This window comes from Triturus cristatus, chromosome 3_2 (assembly GCF_964204655.1).
Source record: "Triturus cristatus chromosome 3_2, aTriCri1.1, whole genome shotgun sequence".
In the NCBI taxonomy this organism is placed as follows: domain Eukaryota; kingdom Metazoa; phylum Chordata; class Amphibia; order Caudata; family Salamandridae; genus Triturus; species Triturus cristatus.
The window spans coordinates 280,539,218-280,551,609 of record NC_140584.1 but is presented as its reverse complement, the minus strand read 5'-3'; the positions used below and the strand labels follow the sequence as shown (position 1 = coordinate 280,551,609).

General features: G+C 43.0%; 1 protein-coding gene across 5 annotated transcripts in view; it reads right to left on the bottom strand.

Moving 5' to 3' along the window:
• Nucleotides 1-12,392, bottom strand: part of LOC146857102 (lethal(3)malignant brain tumor-like protein 4) — a 566,079-nt gene that overhangs the window by 63,696 nt on the left and 489,991 nt on the right. For all 5 annotated transcript variants that reach the window (XM_085647600.1, XM_085647602.1, XM_085647599.1 and 2 more), the window contains 2 exons: nucleotides 9,793-9,927; nucleotides 3,222-3,283 (listed from right to left, as the gene is read on the bottom strand). In XM_085647600.1, coding sequence (XP_085503726.1) covers nucleotides 3,222-3,283; nucleotides 9,793-9,927 — 197 coding nt within the window. The remainder of the gene's footprint in view (nucleotides 1-3,221; nucleotides 3,284-9,792; nucleotides 9,928-12,392) is intronic.

Sequence of the window (12,392 nt, the reverse complement as noted above, 5' to 3'; positions counted from 1 at the left end):
ACTGCAGTAATAAGAGGCCTGAAGTGGTCTGCGTTCAATCCTTGAAGAAGAAAGTCACCAAAAAAGTGAACAATCTGGTTTGAAAGAAATCCTGAGGAGAACTCAGGCTGGAGACTCCCTAGCACAATGTGCGGTAGAAAATCTGAGGGACTGAGGCTCCTGCCAGGAAGGTTCTAGAGGGAGGTGATAGCTGATTGGCTGGCTCTAAGAGTTTGGTCCTTTTTACATAAGGACTAGGATAGGCTACTAAGGTGAGGCCCTTAGGCCTATTTTTCTCTATGTATGTCTATAGGACATTACTTTTTTATGTACCGGAGGCTCCCGTCTCGACGACGGGGAATGATTCAGGCATGTGAATCTATGAAAGACACCCCTAATACTGGATAATCTAACGCTATCGAGGACTATGATATTGTTGACTCTGAGAGGTATGTTAATCTTTCGGAAGTTGAGTGGTGAGACATCCTTGATATCAAGTGGCGTGATGTTGAAAGGACTGACATCACAGAGTGCTTTAACACTGAAGGCAGCAGCTTGAATTTCAATGTCGGCCTAGAGGCTAAAATACTACACAAAAAGATGATGGAGGAATGGTAAACATTGTCAAACATTCACCCCCAGTCACAGATCTGAGTTTAACCCATCGTTATTTTGCTCGCTACACCATTCCAGTTTGGATCCAGCCATATGCAAATCAGCCATGACCCTGCTCCCAATGGGAACAGTCCAGCGCGAGCTGCCAGACCAGTTCGGGGAAAAACAAAGAGTATGAAATATGGCACTGCCTCGTCGATCTCTTGAAAGAAAAACACATTTAGCAAAACAATCACAGTAACATGACCTGTCCCAGACACTAACATGACAGAAAGGGTAAAAGCAATGATATCACTGCAACATGTCATCGCTTCTGACCGCCTGCTCTCTGGCCACAAGAACATGCACTCTGAAAGTTAGACAGAAACCAATTCTCACAAGCGTTACCCCCTGGACTGATTCTGTCAAACTCAGTTTATTTAAAAATACAAGTAAAGGACCTATTTAGTTTCCTTTGAAAAGGGCACTGTATTGATTGACCTTGATAATCAGTTGGGAGTCAAAGCAAAGAGGTACTCCTGGCTGCAGAAGAAACGGGTTTATGCTGAAATCGCAACCACAAAATACTGACTACAAACTAATTTCATATGTGGTATATTGAGGCTCAGGATCCTAAGAACCTTTTTTATGCTTCATTAAGAGATCCCTTTTCTCCCTTTCCCCTCTGTAAGTCTCCTTCATTTTATAATTTAACTCTTAGACAGTGCTTGTCTTTAGCACACCTTTTCAAATTCCCATTCCTAATTTACATTTTTTATGCCTTTATTCAGAAATTTATAGCAAAAAATACAATGCATTATTTAAGCTTTTTGTAGTGTTTTTCGTGTTTTTATCTTAAGAGACAACTGATGCAACGGTAGGTCCTATGGCTGAAGCTGCAGAAACTCTAAGATCCTTTTACATTTGAAGGTGGTGGGCAGAGTATTATCCCCCCCCCCTGCTCAAAGCTGATGCTTTGCAGGCGTTTAAGAACTGAAAACTCATGCCGTATACTGGGAATAAGGGAATGAAAGGTGGAGTCCCAAGCCAGACATGTTGACATTTTCATGGTTTCCAGGGGTGGTATATCCGAGAGAATGCACTTTACGGCTGTGTCGGACTTGTGAAAGGCTGGTAGTATGTTTCATCCATGAGGTCTTTCTGAAAGCGGGACCGGGTCTGATGTCTAAACTCTTGGGGTAAGTAAGGAAACATGGCTTCTTCTTGTCACTAGATCCAGATCTTTAACAGAAAGAATACCCAAGTTCATGACAAACCGGGGCTTTCCATTAAAGGAATAATCGAAGGCCACCTTTAGGGTCTCCAAACTCTTATTTTCTGTGACCGACGGCTAAACCGCTCAGTCTGCCACATCAACTGTTGCAAAGGATCTTCCACTTTGTCCCATATGTACAGGGTAAACATTACCTTTCAGGTGTCATGGCAGTCTCTTCGTTTATATCTATTGAGGCAAAAGATGTTATGGATGCAGGAATCATACAGCTCTGTTCACAATGGAGACTGTCTCTTTAAAAACAGTAATCAGAAGTCTCAATTCATAACTCTGACCTACCAGGCTAGCAGAAACTGCCGAGGTCGGGACAATTGCCATTCAAAGCCAAGTATGAACCCAACATCGTAACCACTTCATCTGGGAGAGGTTTGAGATGCTGCGGTTTCCAAGATTTCACCCTCTGGGAGGGGTGTTGTGGATCAGTCCTTTAAAATGGAAAACCTCACCAAACCAAGAAGTCCTGAGCAGAATCCTAAACTATGTTTCATCCAACTTCAGAGTCCAAGCAACGAGTCTTACTGGCACATTCAGCATCATTTTTTGTTCAGATTGATTTCAAGAAATTGATTATTTCATACTCCTCAAAAAAATGAACGTATTAACCCATGAAAAGGAGTTGTCTGAGGTAACTGAGCCCATAGCTTTTAGTGTCAGTACTATTGTGAATAAACCTTTCCAGTGAACTCAATTGTGGGATTCAAGTGCCTCTAAAATCACAAAGAAGATTGCGCACTCGGTGGTTTCAAATCCAAAAGCACACACCACAACAATGTAGAAGGGAATAGGTTGTCACTCCTGTGTCACCCAGGAAGAAAGCCGCAAGGACCACAGATGAAGCGACAAGGAGTAGGGCAGAGGATGAAGAGAAGTCAGAGTCTAAAAGATCTTATGTCCATGATTGGTACGAAAAAAAAACTTGTGCAAAGAGGCTGAAGTGAGTATTTAAAAGAAAAGAATTGGTCAAAACCGAATGCCAAGATGTCAGCCTGTGAAAGTAGATTGAAAGGAAAACTAAAGTTTCAGGGAAGAATGGATTTTTATTGACTTCATGACGTCAGGCAGTGTAAGCACGAGTATTTCCAGAGTACCAAAGTATTTTAAACTGAGCCATGTGTTCCAATATCCTCCATGACGTCAGAGGATAGTTCAGCTGTATAAAACGCTCTACCTGATCTCGCCCTTGGCTTTCACGCAAATGAGTGATCTTACAAATGTACAATCTGTCTTGCCTCAAAAACACGCTTGAATAAGTCCCCCCACAAAATATCTGTAAACCCCCATAAAAAGCTACCTGACAGTCCAGAATATCGAAATGAAAGCAGTGTTTAATATAAGATGCAAAAAGGCTACCAACCTTTGCCGTCGCTGTCTTGCTGCACAAGTTGAAGCCGAATGTAAGCACGAGAGTGTGTTACTCTGAAATAAACACGAATGAAAACACAAGCACTCACAATTACTAAGAAAGATACACATTAATTGTCCATGAATTTATATAGCATTTCTCAACCCCCAATGCATGTCATTTAAGAATACGGGTAATCAGACTGAGGAAATACAACTTATCAACAAAAACACAAGAAGTCAACGGGTAAAGTATAAAAAACAAAACAAATAAGGGGAGGGACGTGGGTAAGGTGTGGAGGATAGAGGAGAGACCGGAAGCGTAGGTAAAGGGAGAGGGACAAAATGGATGTCAGTCAAGATATTGATAAAATGTCCACATGGTTAGCAGGTGATGAGGCATCTAAGCATTGAAATCAACGGCAAACATGTTTTCTTCAAACATACCTACATTCTACTGGAATCTCAAGACTTCAGGGAAAGAGCGCCACAAAAACGGGCCAATGTCAGAAAAAGATTCAGATGTGGCCGGGTTGGATTTAAACCTTTGGGTTTTGAGCCATAGCATGTCTTGGACTCTGAGGCCTTTGGATTCTCTAGAAATGTTGAGTGCAGACTGGAATTAGGAGGGTTGTCGTTAGTTATTATTGTTAATTAACTCAAGCATTGGCAAAGCCAAAAGGTCTCGCCTCTGCGAGAGCTATTGGCTTTGCCGATCGGGTGGGGGTGGATAACAGGAGGGCAGGTTTTAGGGAAAGGACCAGTAAAAAAAAAAAAAAGCGCTATGAAGAGGCCAACAATGGCCGTCTTATAGCACTTTTATTCCCAATTGACTGACGCTGGGTTTGGGAGGGAATAAGCAACAGGGACAACGAGGGGTTGGGTGGGGAATAAGCAACACAGCCCTTACACGCAACACGGACGGGGTTGGGGTGCAATACGCAAACGGATGGGGGAGTGGAATGAGCAATGCACACAGGGGTGTGAGAGGAATAACCAACATTAACGGGGAGGTAGGTTAATAAGCAACAACAAAAAGGGGGCATAAAAGCACGACTGGGGAGGGAGTGGAATAAGCATCACCGACGGGGTAGGTAGAGAAGGAGCAACAAAGTTGGTGTTGGTGGGCAATAAGCAACACGGACGGGGTGGAAGGGGAATATGAAACATTAGAGGTAGAAGGGGAATAAGCAACACAGACAAGGGGAGAGGGAGAGGGAATAGGCAACATGGGTGGGTGAGGGCGGGACTAAGAAGCATGACAAGGGGGGGAATAAGCAACACGGATGGGGAGGTGAGGGGGAGAAGCAACACAAATAGGGGTGTGGGAGAGGAAGAAGCAACACGGACAAGGATGGCAGGGGAAAAATAAAATAAAAAATACTACCTCAATCACAGAAGCGGAAGGACCCTAATCCAGATGAAGCAATCAGTACTTGGTTCGTACTCCAGGCGAAAGAAGAGGAAGTGAAGCTGGCTCACGCTGCCCAATTAGAAGGCATCAAATGAGAGTAACAATGAAGCCCACGCATGGTTAGCAATGGGCGGGCTCAAGGCTCCTTGTAAAATACCATTTCACTTGCAAGTGAGAGCGCACGTGCTGCTGCAGACGAGACCTCAAAAACGTTACTCACCTGTAACAAACAATCTGACTGTAGCTTGTGCTGTAAATTCACATGCTGTGCACACTCCTGCTATCTAGTGTTGGGTTCAGAAATTGCAAGTTGATTTCCTGAAAAGAAGAGCGTTTGGTTTCCATGTGACCACTCGTACCTCCCTTGAAATCCACAATGCCCTAGACACACACTCCACCTCACACTGTATTTTTTTCCCGGTGGGTATGTGGTAATGTGTAAGTGCGAAGCATTTTGGTATCTGCAAAACTGGTGTAAGTAGCATAAAATGACTTAATAAATAAGTTAGATATCTTTTTCGCTGGTTCACATCTGGGAAAGAGGGTAGGGTGCATGAAAATCTACAGCACTACAGGCTGCAAAATGATAGTTATAGGTAAGTCACATTCTCTATTTGCAGCTGGTGCTCCCGTAGATCACATACTGAACACAGAATTAAAAAGCAATGGGCTGGCTAGCAAGCAATAGACAGTCATGTCTGGAATAATGTTTCAAGTACTGCTTGTGAGACTGCTTATTTTGGGCTTGAATGTCCCCACAATAGTGTTTAGTGAATGTGTAGATACATACTGAGTAGCAGCTTTACATATGTCTGCTAATGGGAAATGACCCAGTAATCACTGCACCTTTCTTACAAGAAGAATGTTCTCTAGGTGTGTTGGTTAATGTTTTGAGGTTAGACAAAGGTAACACGTAGTTGCTTTGTTTCCCAAATTGACTTATTACAGTTAATATGATACATACTGGGACTTTCTACACCTCAAGTATGTAAAGATCTTTCTGCAAGTGTTTATGGTTACTGAAATTATTAATATGAAAAGGTGATACATTTTTGGTAAGAAACAAAGGTGCATTATAAGTTCCTCTCCGTCTTTGTGTACCTGTATGAAAGGTTATTTCTAAAACTTCAAGCTCACAAACCACGCTTAAGGATGTGGCCGAAAATAGGAATACAAACCTCCATGAAATGAATAGCAGGGCCGGAATAAAATAACTCAAAAGGAGGCCTTAAGTCAAGTTAGGAGAATATTAAGATCCCACAAAGGTACAGGCCAAAATGTAGGGGGCATTACACAATTTAAGCTGCCATTAACGATTTTAACTACCAAGATTTTTAAAATGGACTGGTGTTGTCTGTTTTTACGTATGTGGCTATAACTGCTAAGTGAACATGTATTGAAGTGTAGACAAGACCTCACTTTTGTACATGCAGTAAATAATACTTTGCTGCATAGCATGACTTAATGGTTATGTTAATATTGATGTCAATGTATGCAATGATACATGTATATTAAAAAACGAGACTGAGTCACTGTTGTCAAAATCTCCCAAGATGACCTCTCCTTCAACCTCGAGTAAGAAATGCGTGGTCAGGCAAGCCCTGGGACCTAGGTATAAGGCTACTGATTGAAAGATCACAGGTGGGGCGGCATGTAACCAGCCGGAACAAACAAGGGAACAGGTAAAACCCAGATTAGTCCCACAGATAGGCAGCAACACCACAATGGTCTCAGGAGATTGGCCCCAATAAAGCACATATGGCAGGAGGGGTGCCGTGTTCCCAAAACACCACAGGTTAGATGCCACATGAAGTTAGGAACACTCAGCCAATCAGAGCACAGTACATGCAGAAACCACACGCTCCCCATACTCGACATCCTAACACTTCCTCCACTGGCACTCACTGTGTCCATGCAAGGTCGAGACCCACCTGCATTTACCATGAGGTGGCCTGATTTACAACCCCATGACAAGGCCTGCATAACCTTTCTCTAGAATAAGATCTAAATCATTTAATGACGCTCTAAAGACTGTATATAAATGCACTCAGAACGAATGTATGATGAGACAGTCTTCAGACTGGTTTCTATGGTTGTTTCCTGGCTGAAGCGTTTAATTAAACCAACTGCTCCTGTTTAGCCAAACGCTTCTTGTCTTTGGTTTTTCAAGGTAAAATCATATTCCAGCAACAGTGAGTTTTCTAGTCTCCTAATATTGTCTGCCTTACACTCCAATGGTAATGTTAGGTAACTATATTCTAGGACCTCAGATCTCAACCCTTAAGGTAAAGCTCCTTGATGCTGAGATGCTATAAGTGGCTTTGATGTGGTGTGAGAAGATCTGGGTGCAGTAGCAGCTTCCTAGGAGGATGGCATGACATTTCCAGAAGCACCAAGATTCATGGCTGTTGAGTCCACGTTAGAGCAATGAGGATTCGCTGGACTGGACCACCAACAATCCTTGGTTGCTGCAAGCGGTCCAGTACCCCAGGTATAGGTGTAGGAAGACTCCAAGAGGGGTCAGCGTTTCAGGACTTCAGTAAAGTGACGGGGCTGACCTTGAGCTCCAAACAATCTTCTCCTGGCTCGTTGCTCCCTTGGTGGGCTGATAGCCAAAGGGACAGAGTAAAGAAATTTGCGAGCGGTGCCTGCAGATGCAGGGGAGCAGCTCCTATGCTACAAGGGAGATATTTTCTGGTTGCTGAGGTGCTGGGAAGTCCTCCAAGGGTTTTGGGGAGGATGTCCAGCTCATGGCGAAGTCAGATCCCGCAATGGTGGAAGTGAAATCAGCCTGGCAAGGTTTTGCGCCAATCTTTTGTGCAGGTCTTCAGTTTTCACGCTCTACGGTCCTTCTTTCTTCCTCGGTTTCCAGAAGTTGAATCTGATTTCCTGGTGCCTGGGGCCACCTAAATACTTAATGTAGGGGCATTAAGGGGAGTGAGGGGTAATAGCCAATGGGTTACTGGCCCCTGGGGTCACTACACCCCCTAGATGACCACTTCCTGCGGGGAAAGGTCATCACCCTACCCCAGAGTTCCTAAGTCAATCACACACAAGAGGGTGGAGTCCTTTCTTTCATGTTCACTTCAGGCTACCCACCCTAGAGGTGTGTCCAGCCTGCAGTGTAACACGTCTCCTGACTATCTAATGTCCTGCCAGTCCTGGTGCCAAATGGGCCTCTGGGCAGGGGATGGCATCCTCCAGGTCAGCAGGAAGCATGGCTCGCATATCAAAGGTGGTGTGCTCTTTGAAGCTCCCTGCTTTGACAAGCTAATTTACTAGCTTCTCTACCGGAGAAGGTGGTAACACCTCCTGCCAGGGCAGGCATTGTTTCTGTCCTTTTAAGAGCCTGGGTTCTCACCTACAGGGGGTCAGAAACCTGTCTGTGATGCAGGCTGTAAGAGTCCGGTTGGCCAGAACACTATTAGACTAGCAAGGCTTTAGGGGGCACCTCTAATAAATAATAAATCTAGTATTGGCATCAGTACAGATTTATTAAGACAAGGCTTTTGATACCAAACACCATATTTTTCAGTGAGCCATTATGTAGCTGGGTAACTCGTATTGACCAGTGTCCAGTACACCTTAAGATGGCTTCCCTGTTCACTTGCTGTATCTGGTAATAGAACTTGACAACACACGGGCCTATCTGCTCATGCAGATATGTCCTCACATAAAATATAATGCACTCTGCCTTAGGGCTCAAAGGCCTGGTGTAGGGGTGACTTACTTATATTAAATACACAGAGTCCTGAGCACTCAAAAAAGTCAAACATCAGTTTTCAAAGAGTCAATAGTTGAGGTATTCTTTTATTCTTCAGTATGCTGATTCCATATTCATTTTGTAGTCCATGAAGTGTTGACACAAAATAAAAGCGGACACACACTAGCAGCCAACACGTGTTTGGTCATATCACAGATCAACCCTAACAGTGCTTGGCCGAACTGTGCACTGCATGTGAACTACTGCAGCACATGTTGCAAATATTTTGCTTTATGTCAATATCAATACAGAGGAGCTTGGATAACTTCAGATCACTTTTGCACAAATAGTCTTTCCCACTTGATACAGGCCAAGAGGATTGCACTTTATGGCAAAGAAGTTGTAAATATGATCTGACTGTGCTCTGTACCACGTTTGGAACTCAAGAGAGAATAAAATGCCCAAAGAAGTCTTTCTCCAAGTGCTTTACGTACTTCTGTGTGTAAAGTTTTGAAGAGAGTCCTGTTGTGGGCATATCTGGCAGAGAACAGGGGGTGGTCTAAAGTAGAAAGTAAAGCAAGATAGGATGGCTGATATTTCAGAAAGGCAGCATGTGAGGCAAGTATGAAGGAGAGATTGCATAGAGGGGCTTCTGCAGACAAAATAACAAGAGGGGACACAAAAGTCGGGAGGAGAGCACAACAGGGATAAGGGGAAAGGCATCCCAGAGACAACAAAAATACATGGGAGAGGGAAGGAGAAGTATCCAAGCGAGAGTAAGAAGTGAATGGAAATTTAGAAAGAGCAAGACTCACAAGAAGGACAAGAAGCACCTGAAAGGGAGAAGGAGAGGGAATCCGAGGGAGAAAAAAGCACCCCACATGGAGAAAAGAGGCATCTCAGCGAGAAGAAGGTCTTGAATGGAATACACATTTAGAAGGGAGGAAAGGCATTCCAGGGAGAGGAAGATACAGTAAGGAAGAAGGAGAGGCAGCACAAGGAGAACAATACTAGTCTATGAAAGGAGGAAGACAGGAAGGACAAACAGAGAAAGATGAATGGCAAGGGTGTATGGGAACACTGGTGCAAGACACAGTATGAGACTTTGTCATGACAACGGGCTTCACATAAAGTGTGGCAGGAACGAAAAACATTCCAGGGAAGGTGAACAGGCCTTCAGGTGGGAGTGAGTGGGTCCCCAAATGAGAACGAGAGAGTGCTCCAATAAGAGGCAAAGAGTTTGAAGTAAAAAGGCAGAGGGGTGAAAGGATGATGAGAACCGGAGGAATTATCGGCAGGGGAGGGTATCAGTTGGGAGAAGTACAATTGGTAGAGGCCTCAAAAGCAAACATAGGTACAAAAAAGAAGGGGTCATGCTTAGACATAGTGAGATGTTGCAAAGAAATAAAATAGCAGGTATGGTGCATATGCGAGACACAGCACATGGGGATCTCTCAGTGGTCATACCTTCGGAGCTTGGGCTTGGTGTCTATAGCGGGCTCTTCTTCAGGCCAGTCCTTTTCCTGACCATTCTCGGACAGCTCAGACAGACTTAGGACGCTGCTGCGACCCGAACGTTCCCCATCGGCGGCCAGTGATTTTCTAAATAAAAAAACCACAGTGAGTCAGAGAGTAAACAAGACATGTTAGGTCAACAGGGATGGAGTGCTCTATTCAGTAAACAAAATAAGACTGACATCTGTCAAAAGATCAATGTTAAACAATGTATTTCGATAAAGAAGTTGCAAATATAAAGCATCAAGAATATTAGATTAAATACTCTCAAGGCTGTACCAAACATTAGGAAATACAACAACTGTAAGACAATACGAGTATTCCCAAATCACAGAGTTTCATATTTCTAATTTCCTCTAACATTCTTTCAATGAGGCAAAGAGGCATGGGTGGTAGAAAAGCAAGAATGTGACAGTTGAAACTATCTTCATAAATAGCTTTCAAAGGGAAAATGTCCCCCATTCACTGCGACCCAACCCATCTCCAGATCCATGACTCCCAAAGCAAGCCCCAATCACCAAAACATGTGAACATATTTTTTAAACTCTGTAGATGCTTTTAATCCGAGGATAGCGGTTACTTCCACTTTGACATAACCCTTATCTTTGACCTCTCTCTTATGCCACCCCCCCCCCCCCCCCCCCCCTCTTTTACCGAAGTCTTTATTATCGGTCTCGCTTCAGACAACCCTTGAAACAAACCCAATTCTTCATCTGGCCTTTTTTCTTCAGTCATTATACTTTCTTGTCTGGTGTTTCGACAAGCTTTAGTTCAGCCTGCAAATCTGTGTTTGCCACACATTATTATTGTCCTTTCAGAGAGGTGGCCAGATTTGAGATCACATACCGGTTTCAATTCTAGGTGGTAATGCATATTTGATTTGATGGGCGACTGTCAATATGTCCAGCACTTAAAACAATTGAAAGCGGAATTAGTACTCAGGATGGAAGGGCACATGGAAAATAAAAATAAAATGTGTTTTTGACTTCTTCCAGTACGTGACATTGAAGAAAAGGTCTCAAGTTTTTTGGTCTAACCTCTAACAAAGACACACCACATGCTTTTTTGGGATTTGGAAAAGTCTGCCTTGTGAAGTTCAGGTGAACAGGTTGCCATACAACGGTTAATGTTTACAGCTATTAATGTAAACGTCAATTTTTAAAAGATAGCACTTCCAGAATACTAAAAAACGTCACCACTACACCTGCTCTCTGGATTTGTATTGTTTACTAGACAATGGCTGAATAAACACCTGAAAAGCTGCACTACATACCTATGTTCCTGGCAAGCTGTCATGTAAAAGCCTCTTAAAAAAAAAAAAAGATTTTCTCCTGATGGACTAATAATACAGAGGCAGAGATAGCTACACATTAACATCCTGTAAAAAGTTACACTGGTATGTGCCTTCCACTCAAGGCATTGTTCAGGTCGAAGTCTTTGTTCCTCAAAAAGTTTTGTTTTGGCCATGAAAAGGAGTGAGGATATAGTCTGCTTTGTTAGCATTCTTTTGTCAGACATGCTGCTTTGTAGGTATTTTGGCACCATCTAATACCTGCCGGGGAGGCAGGAGGCTGCGTGTGAATCTGCAGCACTACACGCTACAAATAGATGCTTACAGGGTTAGTAAAATAATCCATTTATAGCACGTGTTGGCTGCAGATACATATGATATGCATAGACTGTAAAGCAGTACCCCTCCACTCTGTGTCTTTAGGCATGAGATGGTACAGTGGTTTGAAATAATGTTTGAATGACAGTTTGTTCAACTATAGCTTGTTGTCTTGATTGAACATCCACACAATAATGTTTTGTAAAAGTGTGTGGGTTTATCCATGTTGCTGTTTTGCAAATATCATTGAGAGGGATGTGTCCTAAAAAAGCCATGGTTGCTCCTTTTTTCTTTGTTGAATGAGCTCTTGGTGTATGTGGTAATGTTCTTTTTGCTTTTGCATAACATATTTGAATGTCCTTAACAATCCCTCTTGCTATAAGAGCTTTGGATATAGTAGTTCCTTTTGTTAGAAAAAATGCACAAAATGTTGGTTGGTTGGTTTTTCAAAAGGGTTTAACATGGTACATAAGTGCCCTTTTAACGTCTATGGTGTGTAAGGAACGTTCTGAACAGTTTGTGGGTTTAGAAAGAAAACTGGCAGTTCCAAGGTTTGATTTAAAGGAAATGGTGAAATAACCTTGGGTAAAAATTTGGGGCAAATACGTAAACACAGTTTGCCTGTGAAAACGTGGAAATAAGGCTCTTAAATGGTGAGAGCATTTATTTCACTGACCTCTCTTGATGATGTTATTGCAACTAGGAAAGCTAATTCCTATGTTAAAAATTGTATTTGACAATTGTGTAGTGGCTCAAATGGTGGTCCCATAAACTGTGTCAGTAAAATGTTTAAATTCCACGCGGGTACTGGTGGTGTACGTGGTGGAATGATCCTTTTTAGGTCGAGCCTAGAGCAGCGCATGCGTGCTTGCTCGACATATTAGGGGGTAAAAAAAAGTGCTACCCACAAGCTTTTCGTGGTCTAAAGCTTGTGTGCATGTGC